General features: G+C 57.9%; 1 protein-coding gene across 3 annotated transcripts in view; it reads left to right on the top strand.

Moving 5' to 3' along the window:
• EPHA10 (EPH receptor A10) overlaps positions 1 to 15,725 on the top strand; it is a 40,068-nt gene extending 24,343 nt beyond the window's left edge. Inside the window, exons 7-17 of one of the 3 annotated variants that reach the window (XM_082688805.1) lie at positions 2,051 to 2,222; positions 5,861 to 5,969; positions 9,072 to 9,133; positions 9,299 to 9,424; positions 10,082 to 10,267; positions 10,715 to 10,776; positions 10,989 to 11,192; positions 11,468 to 11,617; positions 11,804 to 11,997; positions 12,917 to 13,072; positions 13,200 to 15,725. In XM_082688805.1, the coding sequence (XP_082544931.1) occupies positions 2,051 to 2,222; positions 5,861 to 5,969; positions 9,072 to 9,133; positions 9,299 to 9,424; positions 10,082 to 10,267; positions 10,715 to 10,776; positions 10,989 to 11,192; positions 11,468 to 11,617; positions 11,804 to 11,997; positions 12,917 to 13,072; positions 13,200 to 13,314 (1,536 nt within the window). In that variant the 3' untranslated portion in view covers positions 13,315 to 15,725. Of the gene's footprint in view, positions 1 to 2,050; positions 2,246 to 5,860; positions 5,970 to 9,071; positions 9,134 to 9,298; positions 9,425 to 10,081; positions 10,268 to 10,714; positions 10,777 to 10,988; positions 11,193 to 11,467; positions 11,618 to 11,803; positions 11,998 to 12,916; positions 13,073 to 13,199 lie in introns of those variants that run through there. The other 2 variants (XM_082688804.1, XM_082688803.1) reach the window with 2 other exon arrangements.
• The last annotated feature ends 4,389 nt before the right edge of the window (positions 15,726 to 20,114 follow it).

Below are 20,114 nucleotides of genomic sequence, written 5' to 3'. Positions count from 1 at the left end.
TATTGTTACAGTTTTACTGACATAGGGGATGTGTAACGCATGGTTTACAAATAAGAAGAAAAGATATACAGTGTCCTTATTGCAAACTGCATCTAGCTGAATGATCCGTATAGGAGGTTTTTGCCGATTTTTTCTGACTGCTCGTATCTGTTGTCCATCTGTGGTTGCAGTTCAACCTTGACTTGACAAATGGAAAGATGTCCCAGTCCACTATCTCTTTTCCCCATAAATGCATTGTCTTTAAATGTGATTTGTAATCTGCTGTTAAAATGTTTCTCACCTTGGTGCAAATTTTATTCATTCAAGCGAAACTTAGCTTTCATCTTCAGCATGTCATGTCAGAACTTCACTCACCCCTTAGTGACTCAAGGGACTTCTTGGCTGAATCAGATAATAGTTTTTGGATACTGGAAGACTACTGAGAGCTGTGGGTCAGGGGGTGGGGGTGGGGAGTGAACACCGAAGAGGAGGGGCTCCTGAGTCACTGCTAGGTGATCTAGGGGATGGGGAGCCACCCACGGAGGGGGAGGACCAGGTCTGGGCTAAGAGGGTGAGCTTGGGTTGGTCCATGCAACGTCCAGGGAGTCCCTGGTATATCTAGGTGGGTTTGGGGGTCTGGACACTCAAGGGAGAGGCCTGTCCTGGAAAAAGAGAGGTGGGGCCTTTCAACATAGGGCTGGGAGCTGATTGAAGCCAGGGACTGGAAGGGAAGGCCAGGAAGGACCATGAGAGTGACAAGAGCAGCAGAGACAGAGCTCTGAGGAGCCCTGAGGTTAGGAGACAGCAGAGGAGGACACGGGGAAGGAGCTGGGCACCCAGTCACTGCTCACAGAGGGCTCACTGAACTGACACCCCGGGGGGAGGGGTCAGAGTATAAGAGACAGAGTCCCGAAGCTGAACTGGGTGGGTGCTCCAGACCCCAAGGGGGTATGAATTTGCAGGAAACTGAAACCCTTGAAAAGAGGAGCCTGTGCAAAAGGAGCTCGGTTTGAAAGCCGTCCGGGGCATCGCAGATCCAAGTCCTGGAGGCACGGTGCTGCTCATCTGCCCGTATCTGTGCACATCAGTCCCTCATCCCCTGCTCAGGGGCTTGCTCAGGGCATCTGATGGCTGCTCTGCCCTGCCCCTGCCCTTCCAGTCTCACTGCCTTTCCCTGGGTCGTTCAGATACCTGGAAGAGAGATTCCAATTGGCCCAGTTTGGGTCCGAGTCTGCCCCATTCCTGAATACCATGACCAAAGAACAGGGCCACATGATAATCAGCTGTGGGCATGACGGGGGCTCTGATAAGGTGGGAGGGTGGGCAGAGATGAAACAATGGCCACATCTCCAGTACATGCCATTATCAGATGTGCTGGGGAGCAGTATGACATAGAGATAAAGCACAGGGCCCAAAGGAATCAAGACGGTGTCGTTCTGATCCTTTCTTGATGTGACCATCACCTATAAAAGAATGAAATGCTACTGCGAGCACTGTAGGTAGCGAGGCCTCTGAAAGGGTCTAGCACAGCAGCTGGCAGTGAGCCAGCCCTCACTCCATGACAGCTGCCACTGTCCCCGCTGTCCAGCCTCAGGCGAGTCTCTCCACCCCTCTGTGCCCGATTCCTCATCTGTGAATCTGTGCCTTGCAGGACATCCTGAAAACCAGATGACAGAGAGAAGGAAAAACTTTGTGAGCTAACAGGGGCCAGGCAGGTGTCAGGGGTTATTCCTCTGAGGCATCAGCCCCAGCTCACCCTTGGGACCTTCGGGCTCTGATGTCTGTCCCCAAGAAGGGGGATCTAGCGTCGTCTGCGTCGTCTCTAAAGTTTCTCTTACTGTTCTTAGCCAGAAGTACCACTGAGTGTAGGAGGGAACTGGGTGCAGAGAGGGGTTGGAGAGCCTGTGGAAGAAGCCTTCGGGGTTCTCCCCACACGGTCCCAGTTGTGCTTTCCCACTCGGTCCATGCTCGCCTCAGGGCACTTCTCCAGCCGCCGACTCCTTGCCCCCCATTCTTCAAGGAGCTCAGGTCTGGTGCTGGATCTGGGCCTCACTTCTTGGTCCTTCCTCAGGGTCAGAGTGAGCAGACTTACTCCACGGTGAAGACAGGGGCACCTGCGGTCACTGTCACCAACCTGAAGCCGGCGACCCGCTACGTCTTTCAGATCCGGGCGGCTTCCCCAGGACCCTCCTGGGAGACCCAGAGCTTTAATCCCTCCATCGAAGTGCAGACCCCAGGGGAGGGTAAGTGATGTGTATTCGGGGAAGGGTTGGGTAGGGAGACCAACTGGGGATGGGGTGGTTATCCGTGCAATTAAGGGAACCTGCAGAACAGTTTAATTACAACCTAAATAATTTATGAATTTGGAATCTACCACTGAGGGCCTATTCAGTGACATGAATTAAATGTGGGGGCCTGTCCTGGGGGAGCTCACGGGGAGGGGCTCGTGAAGAACCATAAGCAACATCTCAGCTGGGGTCTCCCAGCCTCCCAGGACCTCCCGTGTCTTGTAGAAACAACCCGTGCCCTCTCCAAGATTCTCGGCATTTTCCTTGGGAGGAGCTGTTGTCTTGTGGACACTCCTTGCTCCAATGGGTCAATTCTTTCCCATTCTGCTTCCTTCTCTCTGTCCTGACGGAGACTCAGACGTGGGTTGGGCTGCCGTCCCTTTCCCCACTCGGCCTCAGAGTGAGAAGCACACTTCACTGAAGCTTGGGGACACAAAGGAGTTGCACCAGAGCAATAAACAAAACAAAACGGGGCGAGCTGTGCACGTTTTGGTGTGGGAGGGAATTTGTTTGGTATGGGAACCATTTCTCCAACAAAGCTGTTACCAAGACAAAACAACAAAACAAAACAAAGGCTGAACATCAGATACCCTGATTCTAAACCAACTCTGGCTTGTGCCCCCACCCCACCCCCCTCCGTGGTATGCTGCTATCCGCTTTCTCCCTTTCCCTCCCTCCCCTGGCTCCCCCCCCCCAGCACCCCCAAAGTCCCTTTCATGATGAGAGATGAGCAGCTTAGCTGTGGCTTGGGCGGTTTTGCCTGCTGCTAACCCTGCCCTCGGGGTCTCACCTCTATCTACCCTGAGCAGTTCACGAAAAGTATTTTCCTGGACAAAGGCAGTTCCCCCTAAGAGGCGTTCTGACACCAGCTGTCAAGATAATAATTCTTTCCAACCTGCTACACGAGTCTAATCCAAGATAGGAAGAGCTCGGAGCCCAAAGGGAGGTGGAGATAAAATGTGGAGGGAGTTTGGGTTCTGGGAAGAGAGACAGCACTTCTTGCTCGAATGCCTGTCTGTGCCAGGCCCCGGCCAGGTGCTGGCAGGAGGAGATTAGAGCTCTGTGTTGAAGGCTGGGGAGCATTTGAATGTGTGGAGATGGGCAGGGAAGGCACGTGGGGTAGACGAATCCATCCGAACAAAGGCTCACCGGTTTGGCTGGAGTGAGTGCAGTGGAGGCGGGAGCTGGGATGGGCTGATGATTTCTGTTCATTTGGTGCTTCTCAGTGAGTAGATCCTGCTTGGTCCCCTGGCCCCCTTGGCTATTGCCCAGGCTCTGGGGGCATCGATCTCCGAGTCTGCAGAGCTTTCCTTCTGCTGAGCTGTGACCCTGACTCAGGAGCACGACAAAGGACCCCGTATCAGCTACCCATTGCTTGTAACAGATTACCCCAAAGCGAGTAGCTGTGAACAGCCAACACTTGTTCTCTCATGGGTTTTGTGGGTCATGCACCTGGGTGCTGCTTAACTAGGTGCCCCAGGGCTCAGGGTCCCTCCCGGCTGTGGTCCCTCAAGGCTCGGGTTCTCACCGGCTCTTTGCCTCTTGGGCTTCACCCTAGAGCTCCGTCACCCAGGAACGCGATTCTTTCGGAGACTGTGAGTGAGAGAGAGGATGCCCAGGACAAGCCACAGTCTCCCGTCTGTGACATCCCGCCCCTTCGGAGGCATTCTCTTCATTAGAAATGAGTCCCTATGTCAAGCCCACGCTCAAGGGGACTGAATACCAGTTGGTGGGGAATCCAGAGGGCACATCTCGGACGCCACCTGGTACCACCGCCCTGTCTCCGTTTCCATGTCCACGTGGACATCTCATTTCAGACACTTCTCAGCAACTCCGCCCACCTCTGTCCCGGCCAGACCCTGGGTCCTGTTCCTACCTCTGGGAACCATGGGCTCTCAAATCCCCTCATTGACCTTGGCCTTGTTGGCCTGTAACTCTTCTTTCCTCCTCTGTCTCTTGTCACTTGACTGTGACATCCTCTTTACAGGCCTGGGGATCCGACCTCATCTCCGAGGCCGTGAGCCCCTCCTGGCCCCATGTCGCCCCGGCCACTGCGGATCCTTCCCGGGGAAATGCTCTCCAGCCGTGTGGGTCCCCACTCCCTGGACACTGCGCTGCACCCGCCCTGCTCATCCCAGAGCTGGGAGCCGCCCGAGTCCTGTGTCCCACACCTCGCCTAATCTCAGCTGAGTCTCTGGGGCTGTGCGGCATCTCCCCCACTCTAAGTAGTTTTCCCAAAAGGCCTCCTCTCTCAGGCACTTCCTGTCCATCCCCGCTCCCAACAGATGACTTCATCCCGTTCCCCAGGCAGGATCTCTATCCGTCATTCCCTGTCACCCTCAGGACGAAGTCCCTGCTTCTTGGCCAGGCATCCCAGGCCTTTCAGGTGCTGTCCACCCCCCCCCCACCCAACCCCATTCCCTTTTTCCTCCTACTTCCATCCAGCTTCACATCTGGCCCCTCTCAGCCCCCACGTGGTCTGTTTCCCAGCCCCCATGGGATGGCTTGCCATTTCCCAGACCCAGCTTGTGCTCCCGAGCAGCACCAAGACCGTGCCGAGCTCCGAGGCCCGGTGCAGATGCCACGGCTCTTCTGTGAGGCCTTCCTCACTGGCTTTAGGAGGAAAGGAGCCTGTCTCTGTTCAGCCGTCCGCTTCTGTTTTCGTTCTACAGTTCGGAATTCTGTTTCTGTCTCCCCCACTGGTCTGTACACTTCCCCGGGGCCGGGATTCTGACTTATTCCTCTCTGTCTTCTGAGGGCTGGTGGCAGCCTGTCATACAGGTTGGTTGAGTGGAGGGATGGACGGATGGATGGATGGATGGACAGAGGGATGGACGGACGGATGGACAGATGGATGGACGGATGGACAGATGGATGGATGGATGGACAGAGGGATGGACGGATGGATGGACGGATGGACAGAGGGATGGACGGACGGATGGACGGATGGATGGACGGATGGACAGAGGGATGGACGGACGGACGGATGGATGGATGGATGGGATTGGGAGTCTGGCGTCCTCCTGGCCCCTCTCTTGGGGAAAGAGTTCACAGTAGAGGCTTTTGGAATCAGGTTCGAATCTTAGGTTCACCACGTATTAGTTGTGGGACCCTGGGCAGATCGCACAACTTTTCTCAGCGTCGGTCTCCTCGGCTATAAAATGGAGACACCACTACCTTACCGGCTGGTTGTGACCGCGAGTGGCGTCATTTAGTTAAGGCACGTGGCACAGTATCTTGAATGGAGTAAGCGTGCATTCGGTGTTCCCTTACTGTGATGCCAGCCGGTCTGGATGGGGCTGGGGAGCTGCAGGGAGAGGCTATTCCCGCTGCAGAGCTCCATTAAGTCAGTGCCCAACGGAAAGGCACAAAGGGAGGCCCAGGCGTGCCTGTCTGGACCCCGGGGGGTCTTTTCTCTCGCAGAGCTGGTCTGCAGGGAGAGCAGGAAGCTCCATGTGCCACTGTGGGCCCTCGGCTGCGGGGGTGGGGGGGTGGGGGGGTGGGGAGGGTGGGGGGTTGGGGGGGCGGCAGGGGTCGGCCCTGGGGCCTGGGGCAGGCCCTCTGCCTGCCTCAACCTTGTGCTTTACCCCCAGCTGCCTCAGGGTCCAGAGACCACAACCCTGCGGTGGTCGTCACCGTGGTGACCGTCTCAGCCCTCCTCGTCCTGGGCTCCGTGATGAGCGTGCTGGCCATGTGGAGGAGGTAGGTGGCTGGTCCCAGCCGGGCTGATTTCCGGGGTGGGGGTCGGATCCCTGGGCACCCTCATGTGCCTCACAGTCCCTCTGTCTGTACCTGCGTTTGCACGTGTGCAGATCTGCGCACGCAGACATCTTGCTGTGTAGACCCAGGCTGGGCTGGCGAGCTCGCAGCCCCTCCCCCCACTTCCCGCTCCTTGCGGCAGCAGCCGGCACCGCAGCTGGCTCAGCCGCTGGGGGATGAAGGGGATTTAGCTCCTTAACTCATTAAATGTCAGAAGGCATCACTGAGGATGGAATCAAGCCCCGGCTGCTCCAGTGTGATTAGGATTCTCCTGAGGCGCTCAGAGGCCCCCAGCCCCGGCCCGCAAGGGATCCTGAGGCCCTTTAACACAGGCAAGGGGAAGAAAGGCAGAAATTGTGTGTGGGAGGGGGGAGGAGAGGGAGGGGAACAGATACACCAGAACCCCCCACCCCCACCCCCAGCAGGAGGACGCTGGCAGGAGAGTGGGCAGAGAAAGGGAAGGGGAGGAGGGGGAAGGATATGGAGCCTGAGTTTGGTTCAGAGAAGATTCCAGTTCTTTTGCACACGGCAGAAACCTCATAGCATATATTTCCGCCTTATCCCCAGGGCCACACTCTGCTGCACGCAGAGGTACGAGGCTGGGGCTGAGGTCAGCAGACTTGAGGGGTGGAAAGTCTGCATGTGACGGGCTGGCGGGGGGCGGGGAGGCAGTGGGGGGTGCAGAGGAGAGTGATGGCTGCTCCGGGAGCTGCATTCCCAGCTCATCTCAGCATCCTGGAACTGCCTGTGGGCAGAGGGGCAGGGAGCATTCACACGGCACTGTTTTCTTGGCCTTGAATGGAGCCCTCAAAGGGACTGAGGAGGGGAGAGCCTTGGCCTGGGGGTCTGGGAGCCGCTCTGCCTGGGCCAGGATGGTAAGGGAGGCCTGACAGGAGTTGTGAGCTTCTTTCTGGTGCTTAGATGCCTGCACTGGACCTGTTAGGAAAATAGGACAGGATTGGACAGGAGCTGAGAGCCTCTTGTCCTGGCTGGGAGCCTAGGGACTAGGGGAGGCAGGAGGAGGATGTGGGACAGAGGGGTGTGAGGAGCACAGAGGGGTTTGAGGAGCACCCCTCTGGGGAGGAGCTGTGCAGGACAGGGTTAGCCGCCCAGGAGCACCTTGGAGCAGATGTGCGAGGGCGGGGAGAGTAAGCCAGGGCTCACTCTTAAAACCTGCTCAAAATCCAGGGGCACAGAGACACGGAGAAGCTGCCCATCAGGGGCTGACGGGCTTGTCCAGCTGGCTGCACGCGCTGACTGCTCTCGGGGTCCCTGCCCTTCTTGCCTTCTGCGGGGTCTCCTCCCCTCCGCTCTCCCTCCCCACCCCACCCTGACTCATCCCACTTCTCACCAGAGGGGGTTCTCCAGTGGAAACCTCTCCATTTCTCTGCCCTTCCTCCATCCAATCGGCCTTGCCCCCTTCCCCTCCACCCCCCTTTCCTGGATGTTCCCCTCATTCATGGGAAGTCCAGTCCCCACACTGGGTGACTTCAGTGACCCTTGGATAACCTCCCATCCCTTGGCTTCTTGGTCCTTTGACTTGCTCAGTCCCAGGGACCTTCTGTTCCGTTCCGCCTCCGCCTCCCTCTCCCGTGTCCTGCCATCGAGCTGGCCATCACCCCAAATACTGTGTCCGACTGGCTCTTCCACTTACGCCCTGCAGGTGTGCTGGCCTTACGGCTTATCCCCTCGGCCACGACTGCTGCACCTGCTCCTTCGTGCACACCTGCCTGTCTCTGCACCCATCCTCTCCCTCCCTCTGCTCTAGAGTAGGTGCCTTCCTCCCAGTCCTTCCTGCTGTGTTGCAGACCCTGCCCCTTCTCACCATCTCAGGAGCCCTCCTATTTGTACCGTCCCCCTCTGCCTCGCATAACAGCTGACATTTAGTGAGTGCTTTGTAAGCTCTGTGCAACCCTGCTGTATTGCTGTATTGGGCGGGGCTGTCTTTATCCCGATTTTATTAAAAAGAAATCCAAGCCCACCCAGCCCTGCTGCTACCAAGTGCAGGAGCTGGGAAGCTGGTTCCTGCATGAGGTTCCAGAGCCCGTGCTGCTAACCACCATCGTGACTACTTGAGCTGTCTTTCCCATCCATATAGAAACATCTCCGTAACTGCCCCCTCCTCTGAGCCCCCATGCCATCACTCTCCCCTGTACCACTTTTTCTTTCCTTCCTTCCTGTGCCATGGTCACCCCTGATTTTCCTTCTGCTTCCCTTTAACTTGTGATCTCCTCTGTGGCCTCTTTCTCCTCTACCCGGTCTCTCAATGTCGGGGTGCTCAGACTTGTCCACAGTCCCACTTCCCAGGCTCTGTCCTCTGCCTGAACGGTGCTCACAGCTCTCCAAAGCAGAGGTCTTCTCCATCCGCCCCTCATTTCTAACTCCCTACCCCGCACCCCTCCCCGCTCACCCCGTGAGCTCTGCAGATTCCCACCGGCTCAGCACGAGCCTCTCCTCTCCCCGTCCTGGTCGATGGCACCACCATCCGCGGCTGGGCAATCCAGAACATGAGAAGTCATTGCTACCTTCTCCTTCCCCTTTCTGCCTTCCAGCAGTCCTGTCACCTGAACGTCCCTTGAGTCCTCTTGTTTTTCTCCAGCTCCGTGCTCCCCCTGCATCCCACGGCACCACTGCCAGCTCCTATGGGTGCAGCCCAGCAGGATCTTTCTAAAAGGCAGCTTGAGTCATGGTCTCAGCTGCTCAGCAGTGCCAGGGGCTCTCCTCTGGGCCAGCAAGGCCCTGCCTCAGGGCAGCTTGGGTTCAAAGTCAGGGGTATGGACTTGGGTGCCTCTGGAGTTGCAGGAACGTGCATTGCGTCTCTGATGCAAAAAATAATTAGGAATGGAGTTGGGGGTGAGGGGTTAGGTCTGGGGTTAGGGTTCTGTGTCAGCTGTGGGGAGGATCTTTCAAAACAGGACAGGAAGGTCCCTCCCCAGGGCTCAGATCTTCCTGGCTTTGAAGGGCTAAGGAGCTGCCACCCTGGGTGTGGTAAGATGGGTGGGGCTGGGGCTGCCTCCATCCAAGAATGCCTCTGTGCCTCCCCAGGCCCTGCCCCTATGGCAAAGGAGGTCAGGACGCCCACGATGAGGAGGAGCTGTATTTCCACTGTGAGTTGTCACCTGGCCCCTGCTTAGCCCTCTTCCTTGCTGTCCTTCATAACCCCGCCCCCTCTCCCCCTTCCTCCCCCCCCCAGCCGGCCATGGAACCCCTTCCCCTCCACCATTCCCCACCCCCAACCCTGGCCCATTTCTGTCTCTCTCTCTGCGTTCCAGTCAAAGTCCCAACACGCCGCACATTCCTAGACCCCCAGAGCTGTGGGGACCCTCTGCAGGCTGTTCATCTGTTTGCCAAGGAGTTGGATGCAAAAACCGTCACCCTGGAGAGGAGCCTCGGAGCAGGCAAGCTGGGCCCCCGGGAAGCCTTGTCCGTCCTAAGAGCCCCCTCTTCCCTACCCCACTTCTGCCCCCCAGGCCTTCCCCATTTCTGGAAGCCCTGCCTTCACCCCAGTCCCAGCCTGCCCAGGAAGCCCCAGCTGCACCCCAGACAGGACCTCTACCCACCAGCTTCCAGGCAGGGGATGGTGGAGGGAGTCTATGATCCTGCCTTCCTACCCTCTCCCCGACCCCATGGTCACCGAGACCCGCCCACCCTAGCCCTTTCTCCACTGGCCTCTGCAGACTGCTCCTGGCGGGAGTGTAGTCCTGCCATGGAGGGGGCAGTGGGGAGGAACATTCACAGACCTGGGGACCAGACACCCCTGAGTTCTAGTCCTGGCTCTGCCGCTGACCAGCTGTGTGACCAAGGGCACATGGTTCTCCTGCTTGGAACCTGTTCCTTGTCTGTGAAATGAGCACGAGAACTGCTTCGTCGGGGGGACTGCGAAGCCCATGTCACATGGCTGATTCTCAGTTTAATCATGATTTGAACTCGGGAGACCCGAGCCCCAGGCCGGAAATGGCCCGTGATCCAGAAGCTGCTCTCTCTGCTGCTCTCCGAGCCTGGGTTGGCGGGGGGTTGACCCCCAGGGGACTGTCTGAGGTGCTCTCTTCTCACAGGGCGGTTCGGGGAGCTGTCCCTCGGCTGCCTGCAGCTCCCTGGCCGCCAGGAACTCCCCGTGGCCGTGCACATGCTCAGGGACGGCTGCTCTGACTCCCAGAGGCTCAGCTTCCTGGCTGAGGCCCTCACCGTGGGCCAGTTCGACCACAGCCATATCGTGAGGCTGGAGGGTGTGGTCACCCGAGGTAGGGCCCTGTGTTCTGCAGCTATGGGGGTGGAAACAGGGTGGAAGGTGGGGTGCTTCTATGTCCCTAGGCCCTTTCTCCAGCATGGGAGGGAGCTCCTGAGCTGCCCAGTATGGTGAGAAAGCCTCAGCTTTTCTTTCACTGATTCAGGGAGGCCCTTTTGACCTTGAATGACCTTTCTGACCTGTCATGATACTGTTGGGGGTAGATGGCTTGGACCTTGGGTGATTTTTCTTAGCCAACTTATTGCAGCTCCTAGATCTTGGTCATTGTCCTCCTCCTTTTGTTCTTTGGCATAGAGGGTCCTGGGTCATGCAGGAGGGGGGCCCGGCTGGGGAAACTTCTTTCTGGCCATCCTGGTGCAGGCTGGGGTCCAGGTTGGGGGAGCATGTATGCACGCGGAGGGGAGCAGGCAACTTAGCGTGTGTGTCCCCCTGCCTGGCACAGGAAGCACCTTGATGATTGTCACTGAGTACATGAGCCACGGGGCCCTGGATGGCTTCCTGCGGGTGAGTGGCCTGGGTCCCCGGCTGGGGGTATCGCTCACCATGTGAATCTTCATTCCTCACTTTTCTCTTTGGTGGGACTTGTACTTGGCATCATTCCCTAAAAAGAGGCCCCTTGGCCAGGCCCACCTGGTGGGTCCCAGGGCAAACCCAGAGATGGGTAGGTGACTTCCCTGGGATCCCACAACCCCCAGAACTGAATGTTCCTCCCACAGCGGCATGAAGGCCAGCTGGCAGCTGGCCAGCTGTTGGGGCTGCTGCCTGGGCTGGCGTCAGCCATGAAGTATCTATCGGAAATGGGCTACGTTCACCGGGGCCTGGCGGCCCGCCGTGTGCTGGTCAGCAGTGGCCTTATCTGCAAGATCTCTGGCTTTGGGCGGGGTCCCCGAGACCGAGCAGAGGCCGTCTATACCACCATGGTGAGGATTCCCTTCTCCCAGGCAAACCTGCCCATCAGACCGCACCAGGTCTCCATCGCCCTCTGCCCTGCCTGGTCAGGGCCACTCTCCCTACAGCCCCGCCCCTCCCCCCACTTGGCCCCGAATAAATGCCGGTGTGGGTATCGTTATGTGCCTTGAGAGGTGCCGCTGGGAGGACGGCAGGCAGGGCTGGATCTGGGCTCCATAGGGGTGGGGAGACCTGGGTGTGCTTGGGCCAGTCCCTTCCTGCCCCTGACCTGCTTGTGTGTCCGCAGAGCGGCCGGAGCCCAGCGCTGTGGGCCGCCCCTGAGACCCTTCAGTTCGGACACTTCAGCTCTGCCAGTGACGTGTGGAGCTTCGGTGTCGTCATGTGGGAGCTGATGGCCTTTGGGGAGCGGCCCTACTGGGATATGTCTGGCCAAGACGTGAGTGACTCAGGCCCCAACTCCCTGACCTCTGCCCATTGACCCTTGACCCTTGACCCTAGGCCCCTCTTCACTGTCTCCTTGCTCCCTGTCCTGCCTGGTCACATCCTCCTGGGGATGGGATGCTGTGTGCATGTGCTGGAGGGACTTAAAGCTTCCCGTCTGCCCCTCACCCCCATGGCCCAGGTGATCAAGGCGGTGGAGGACGGCTTCCGGCTGCCCCCGCCCAGGAATTGCCCCACCCCCCTACACCGGCTGATGCTTGACTGCTGGCAGAAGGACCCTAGCGAGCGGCCCAGGTTCTCCCAGATCCACAGCCTCCTGAGCAAGATGGTACAGGACCCAGAGCCCCCGAAGTGTGCCACAACCACCTCTCCCAGGTATAGCTGATGCCCCACGTGCCCTGGATACACCCCTACCCACCCACCCCAACCACCAGATACAGCCAACCTCTCCCCTCCCCACGAGTGGCCTCCCAACATGGCCTGAACATAACGGCCCCACCTGCCTCCACCTGTCCCCCACCCCACCTGTCCCCCCTCTTGCCCCACCCCACCTGTCCCACCCCACCTGTCTCCCACCTGTCCCACACCACCTGTCCCATCTGTGCCCCCACCTGTCCTACCCGACCTGTCCCCCCACTTGCCCCACCCCACCTGTCCCTACACCTGTCCCCCAACCTGTCCCCCCACCTGTCCCTCCCACCTGTCCCATGCCACCTGTCCCACCCCTACCTGCCCCACCCCACTTGTGTCCCCCAATTACCCCCCTCCCAGTCCTACCCCACTTTTCCAGGTAGGACTGCTCACGCAGTTGCCCTGGATAGATCTGCTACTCCGCCTGCCTTAGACACATGGATATTGTCCTCCATTTTAGTCACTCTATTTGTCCTGGGTTTTGCCTCACACGCCCCAGTAAAATGACCACCAACTGGGTGAATGCATGTGGAAATAGTTCTAACAGGTTTGTAGTTGCAATAAATAAGTGAAGTGAGTATTGTAGTTGTCCCAAATATGACACGGGTCACCCCCCAAATCATCCTAGGTGTGTCCTATCCCCCAAGACTGTTCCAGATACTCCCAGTACCTTTATCTGGCTCAGGTGCAACCCGTTCTCTACCTACCTGCCTGCGTATCTTGAAACCCATCCCTCTGTTCTGATGATGTCTCGTACTCCGTGGGGCCAGGTCCGCCCTGGGGCTCGGTTGCTTTCCCCTTCTCCTGTCCTTTCTCAGCTGGCCTTTCCTCAGGAGGGTGGCCAGGTCTGCTGTTGACTGACCATAGCTCCTCTGCCCCCCAGACCCCCCACCCCCCTGGCGGACCGCGCCTTCTCTGCCTTCCCATCCTTCGGCTCCGTGGGTGCATGGCTGGAGGCCCTGGACCTGGGCCGCTACAAGGACAGCTTCACTGCCGGTGGCTACGGGAGCCTGGAGGCCGTGGCTGCCATGAATGTCCAGTGAGTCAGAGGAATGTGTCCGGGAGGCCCGAGCCTGTCCCAGTTCTGGGCCCTTCCCTGTCCCAGCGGAGGGAGGGAGAGCAGAAGAGGGTTGGAGCCAGTGGGGTCTGACCAGCCCTTCTTTCAGGGACCTGGTAAACCTGGGCATCTCGTCGGCAGAACATCGAGAGGCCCTCCTCAGCGGGATCAGCGCCCTGCGGGCATGTGTGCTCCAGCTGCAAGGCCAGGGGGTGCAGGTGTGAGCTGCGCCGGCCCTCGGGGGCCAGGACCCCAGCCCTCACAGGGACCCTGGCCCGCTGCGCCCCGGCGGGGTCGGAGTGAGCGCGTGTTCCCTGCATTCGGGGCCTGGAGCGTGTCTGGGACCACAGTTCCCCTCCTTTCACTGCCTACTCCTCCCATTTTCCCTGGTCTGGACCCCTTGGCTGACTCAGCCCCCCTGGCCAGAGGGTTCAAATCCCTGGGGAGAACCCCCGAGATAACACAGGGGAAAATGCAAGGTCCCAGAGACCATGGCGGGTGGGACGGAGAGGGAAGATGTAGCTTTAAATTGCCTGGTTCATGTTTTCCTGTCTTCCATACCCACTGGGGCCTGAGGTCTACCCCAGTGGGTGCCCCTTTTCCCCACAGACCTATTGGCCATTTGGCAGCATGGGTCCCTAATAAGCTCCCAAGAGACCTGGCAGGGACCACTGCTTTCTGGCAGCCTGTCCTGAAGGGTCCCGGAAAGGCGAGGTCCTCAGCTTCCTGCACGAGAGCTCGGCCCTGTCCGCACACTGGTCCGGGGGCCCAGGCAGCAAAGGTGGTGCTGAGCTCCTGGCCTGGACCCTAAGGGCCCCAGACTTGGAGTTGATTTCTGCCTCCCCTGGCCTTGGGCTGGGAGTTCAGGGTAAGGGAGAGGGTCCTGGCTAGGCCATTAAGGTTCTGGTGCTCGCCTGAGGCCCAGCGAGGCCTCCCCTTTGCATTCCTTTTATACATTCACTGGCCTGGACATCTGAGACAAGCATGAGGGGAGAGGCTTTCTACCTGGAAGACACATGAGCGTTGCGGTCCTGCCACGGGGGATGGCGACGACGTCCTCAGGGTGGACCTTCTCTCTCCGACAGGCTCTGAGCCACACTGTGCAGAGAGGACAGATGGAGCCTGGCGGAGGAGTGAGGGCCGGGGCTGGGGTTGGAAGCCACGGGCCCACCTCCCAGTCCGGGGCAGTCCAGAGTTTGGCTCTGGAGAGAGAATCCCTGGTCCTACCTGTACCCCGTGGAAGCCCAGGGGTGCTCTGAGGTAACCGCCTCTCACAAGTGCTGTCTCCTGGGCGCCACTCAGCCCCCTGGAGAAGGTTCAGCACCTTCTCCCTCTGGTCTCTGTGGGGCTCCAGCAGGAGCGGCCACACTGAACTAACTCCAGAGTTCCTTATCCGGAAGGGCTTCCCGGAGGTGGTGGTGATCGTGAGGCCAGGGCTTTCATAGGAGGGCAGGAAGGCAGCTGGGTCTGGACAGGATTCCAGGGGCTGCGTTTGTCCAGGTCACCCTTGCCATAGGCCTACTCTGGGATTGGCTGTGGGGTCGGGGGGAGGAAGAGCTGAGGGGGAGATGAAGAGGGTGGATGAGACATCGAGCTGGCCCGTGGAGGGCTCAGCCTAGGTGGGGAGACAAGCTCAGGCACTGAGAAGGATGACAGGGGTGCCATCCAGCAGTGTTCTGGGCCTCAGGAGACCTGTGGGTCTGTGGGCTGGTGGGCCCAAGGGCAGGTGGACACTTGTGATTTGTGTATATGGAGGTGTGTTTGGAAAGGCTTCTTGGCTGCGAGGCTGATGCATAAGTTGAACAAGGCTTTGAAGGTAGGAGTGGGGGCATCTCTCCTTGGGGTGGGCGGAGTTTTGCACAGGCCAAGATGGAGGGCCTAGGACAAGAGGCATCCAAGCAGACGGGCTAGCACCTTCCGCCCGGAGGGTGGAAGATGCCAGGCATTTTGGGGAGCACCCGCGGTGGGGGACAGTGCCTCACATCAGTGCCTTTGGCCTCACCCTGCCAGCAGCAGCTCTTCTGTCCTTGGAGCCCCTCCCTCTGCTCCCCACCTCCTAGGCACCTACCTTAGTGACTTTGAGGGTACCGGGGGAGCTCGAGATGCTGCTTCCACCTTTGACAGGAGCTGCCCTCCAGGCTCGCCCCCTCCCCCCAAAAAGCTTGGAAAGGATGTATTGGGGAGGACCAGTGTCCTGTCTTGGGTAGAGGGAAGTTCAGCCCCATCTCCAGCACATCAGTCATGCTCTGAAGGCCCAAGTTCCCTCCCCATCCCCTGGCTGTTCTGCAGAGGGGGCTCCTGGCTGTACTGGCAGGACTTCGGTGTCCAGGGTAGACCCCCCTCTATGGAGGAGTGAGGTCCCAGAATCCTGAGGGGTCCCAGTCCTCTGCCCTGCACGGATGCGGGCTGATGGCTCTCTGGGAGCCCTCTACAGATCTATTTTTATATGGAACTTGTTCACTGGACAGAGGGAGGTGGCCTGCAACCCTCCGGCTCCCGCATCTGAGCCCATTTGGGGAGGGAAGGGGCTGGTGGCGGGGAAGGGGTGGTTCCTTTGACTAATTCTGGAGATGTTTTTATATTTTGTGGGTTCTATATGCAGAACAAAGTAATAAAAATTTGTCTGTGATATGGTATCTCTTTCAGTGACAATTGCTTACCCATTAAGATTTTATGTGTGGGGGGGTTCCACCATTCCCCACCCGCCGTGGGGTGTCTCCAGAGTGTGTGTCTGAGGTCTCTCTGTGTAGACATGAACTGAACGGCCTTTGGCCATGAAACGTCTCCCAGTCTAAGGAGGGTGGCCTGGGAGCAGAGAGAAGGAGGTCTCAGAAGTAGTAAACCAAGGAAAGCTTCTCCCTAGCAGGTAGCACTTGGGCGGTGGTGCTGTTTTCTGAAGTAGACAGCACACGGGGAGGGGAGCAGGCTGGGTAGACGTTGGGGCGAGGAAGGTGGGAAATGATGCGCTTGGTTTTAGATGTGTTTGAGGCGTGCAGGTGGAGAGATGCCTAGGAGATGGGTGGCTGCTGGCTCTGGAACTTGGCAGAGACACGGGCTAGAGACGGAGCTCTGAGAGCCGCGGTGAGAAGGAGGTCGCCCTGGGCTAGCCCAGGGAGCAGAGGGAGCTCTGGGGTGATCTCCGGGTGAAGAAGAGCAGGAGACAGAGCCTGAGGGGAGCCGTGGAGACATGCCAGGAAGCAGTCAGCCATCTAGGCGAAGGAGCACTGGGTGTGGATGTGACAGTCAGAGAAGTCTCGGGAGCCTGGCTGGGGACAGCCGTCAGGGGCTGTTACCTGAGGCTGGGCTGTTCCCAGGGAACCGCAGCAGACTCCTGCTTCCCACCTCTGAGCTCATTGTCCCACAGTCCCCGGGGCGAGAAGTCAGAGATCCAGGTGATGGCACGGTTGGCTCTTCCCAAGGACTCAGGGAAGGACTCGTCCCAGGCCTCAATGCTGGGCACTCAGCTGCTGGCTTCTCCCGGCACAGGAGTCGCCCCAGACTAGCCCATCCGATATCTGATATCTGGACATATCAGCCCTGTAAAGACCTTGTCTCGGAATAGTGACTTTCGGAGGTCCCAGGGTTAGGACTTCCACACAGGAATTTCGAGGGGACATAATTCAAGCCCTAACAGTGGCCTTAATGGTGGGGGGGGGGGGGCAGAAGCCAGGTGAGAGGGTTGAGGGCTGGAGTGTGGGAATCTTTTTGGACCAGTGGCAGAGGGAGGAAGGCGGGTTAAGACTGTGAGGGGGGCAGGGTGGGGGGAAGCAGGCTGAATGCTGGAGCACTGCCTGAGGGCTCACACGTGTGAACGCTCGGGCACGCACGCACACACACACACACACACACACATGCACCTGTACCTCGGAGCCCTTGCTGTTTCCAGCTTGCTAGTGCTTCCACTCTCCCTGGACCGGGCTGTTCGTGTTCACAGCTTGGAGGTGTTGTATTTATTTGCTTAGTCAGGCCAGGGGGAGGGCCTGGGGCTGTGGCTGGGACGGGGCAGGGTGGGGGGATAACCCCCCTTTCCTCCGTTCCTGTGTTCAGAATCAAGTGAGTGCCATTCCCTGTGACCGAAGGAGCACACGGTCCCGGCTCCTTGATAAGGCTGACTGCAGAATGTTGCTTACCACGCTTCTTCGAATCTAAGATGCCGTTGAATGTGAGATGCGCCACGAAGAAAACATCACAGCCAATTCAACGGTGTCACGCCATCTGGTTGGAAGATGCATCCCAATTTCCGAGACGTTAACGTGTATGAAATGTACATCTTTGCTAAGTGAGTTGTGCGGTACTGGGATCGAAGTGCCTTTCCCTGCATTAGTCCCATCCGGTCGCAGGCGGATCCAGGATGCGGCAAACTTGCCCTGCCCCGGCAGCTCTGCGGGGACCCAGCGTCCTGTAGGGTGGGGAGCAGACCTGCGGGCACCTGCTCTGAGCAGGCGCACCTGTGGGACAAGCCAGGGGGCGCCAATTCAAGCAGGTTATCCCGTTTAGTGAGCCACTTCTTCGCCAGCATGCCGGAGGGAGTCAGTTGGGACCGTCTGAGGTGTGGCTCTGTGGAGGGTGGCCTCAGTGGAGGCAGAGGCGGAGGAAGGGGACCCCCCACCAACATTTCACACTGCCTGCACACAGTAAGTGCTCACTAAAAGTACGATTAGCAAGCTGTAAGGCAGCGGGTAGATGTGCAGTATGTGGTGAGGGGATGAACATTTCCGGCAGCAGGGCTGCTGACGCTGTGACCCGCTGTCTGGCCATTCAGGGAACCCAGCTCCTAATCTGTAGCGCACGCTAGGAAGTTAGGACCTCACGGCCTCATGGGGGAGTCAGTTAAGTAAACAGCAAGAAAGGTACAGCCATAGGGGTAAATCCTAGGTGTTGTGGGAGTTCAGTGGCCTTCCGCCGACTGAATCCCTGGGGAGATACAGGAGGGCGCGGGGTGGGGCAGGGGGAACCGTGAGGTGTCTTCACTGCCCTTGCCAAGCATGACTGGGTTCTGGACTCAGCTCTTCCCCTCGCCCCCCTCACGCTGCCCAGGACTCCGGTCAAACTGCTCACTGTAAGGAGTGCTCCCTTTCAGTTCCTTGGTGCCCTTCGCCATCTTGACTCGGGCTTCTGCCAGTATCTTGAAGGAGCCTGGCCGGTCTCCTCAGGGTTCCTCCCTGATACCTACCAGCATCTTGCGGGCAGAGTATAGTATCTCAAGCCTCGCTCCAAGCAATGTGCACTAAGACTGCTCGTGGACGTTGAGGAGAAAAACTAGAAAACCAAAATGAGATGTTTTCCCACTGCAAGTACCTCCCACCCCCTCCCAGACAGGCTGCACTTTGCCCCTTCCCCTCCCTTGACAGTCTGCTGGGGCGTGGGGAAGAGAGCTGAGACACCGGACTTTCGAGTCCCATTTTAAGGGATGTAGCCATGGACAGTGTCCTCCACCTCCACCTTGACGGCCCTTAGCCCTTGGTGGTGTGGGGTTCTGAGAGTTAACAGCTGGGGAGCTGGGCTTTCCCCAGGATCTTGGTGCCAAGGGCGTCTTATGGCCTCCACCATCTGCATCATCTGTGGATCGGAAGATGCCTACTATAGAGACTGAGAGATCAACTAAGGGAAAGACGGTGGCAGAGTGTAGAAGCCAGGTGCAGATTACAGCAGAGGGAGGGAGGGAGGGGCCGATCTTGTGTAACCGGGGAGGTGATGCGGGGGTGGGGGAGTGGGGGCTGGGGGGAAATGTCTCATCCTGTGATGGGGGAGGCACCCGAGCCAAAGCAAATTGGATTCCAGACTCCCCTGGAGCGCAGAGCCCAAGGTGACCCCAGTTCTGATCACGCTCTCTTCTAGCGTCTCCAGTGCCTCTCATTTCGGAAGCCTCAGGGATGATCTGCTAGTAAAACCTTCAGCACGTGTGTCATGTTGTATTTTAGGTGCGGGTCAACAGCTGTCAGTGTGTGAAATTAGAAAGGAAAACACTTCCCAGAGCTTGTGCACGCGTGGGCACGGAGAGTTTTCCACCACACGCAAACTCATTGGTGGGAATGGGGATCGCAGTTCCTTTGAGCTACAAAGTGTGTCAGATGCTGTGAATGAGCAACACTTAGGTGAGGTCCTACCATTCACACCCCAAGAACTAGCTCTTCGTAAGAATAATGTAATCTAACTCTTTGTAAGGCCGTACATTTGGAATTCTTTCCACCGGAAGCCCCAGGTAGGGCTTCTGGAAATATCAGGAAGCCTGCAGGGCAAAGAATGAACCCGGTATTTATCAGAACTCTAGGGCTCTTCGTAGCTGCCTCAGGTGCCCTAGTGAAGGGGAGGACTCGGTGCTCCATGCTCCCTTCAACCCAGAGCAACTCTGCTTTTCTTCCGAATACTTCATCTACACAGTAGAGGGTACAAAGTAAATTGCCTTCCCGGGTGAGGCATGTAAAAAAGGGAAGCGATCTAGCAGGGGCTATTTTGAATGGGGAGAGGATTCTTTAAGGAAAGCTGCTCTCAGCTCCAGCTGGCTGTGTTACCAGATCTTATTTTTTGGAGGCTAGCAATCATTTTTGTGAAATCTCACAATTTTAAAATTGTAACTAATTTGAAAAAACAAAATCCAGTGAATGTATATGTTTGGTTTGTGCACTGGCTGTAGAATTTAAATTTTCTTTGCCACATCCCAACTCTGTGATAGTTCAGCCCATGCTTTCAATCCTGGGATGGAGCACTCATTACCCTCCACGCTCACCCCTTATATGGGACGAAAGACTCTCGATTTTCATCGCAGGACTAGCATCTATAAGGCACCTGCTACATACTACACATGCCCCACACCTGGGTTCATTTAGGCGGTGGTGCTAGTGGGATAAAATAGGGTGAGGATGTCTCCAGCTCAACAGGTTGGGTCCTAAGTGTTTCCTTCATGCCAGGCTCTTCTTGACACCGCACCAGAGGATGAAGGAAAGGGGAGAAGCCTCAGGTTTGGTGACGAAGTCCCTTGAAATGAGTAACCTTTATTTCAGAGCTGCCACTGACCACGGGACCC

The sequence above is a fragment of the Mustela nivalis genome, assembly GCF_964662115.1.
Source record: "Mustela nivalis genome assembly, chromosome: 10".
NCBI classification, from domain to species: Eukaryota; Metazoa; Chordata; class Mammalia; order Carnivora; family Mustelidae; genus Mustela; species Mustela nivalis.
This window is presented reverse-complemented; position numbering and strand designations above follow the sequence as displayed.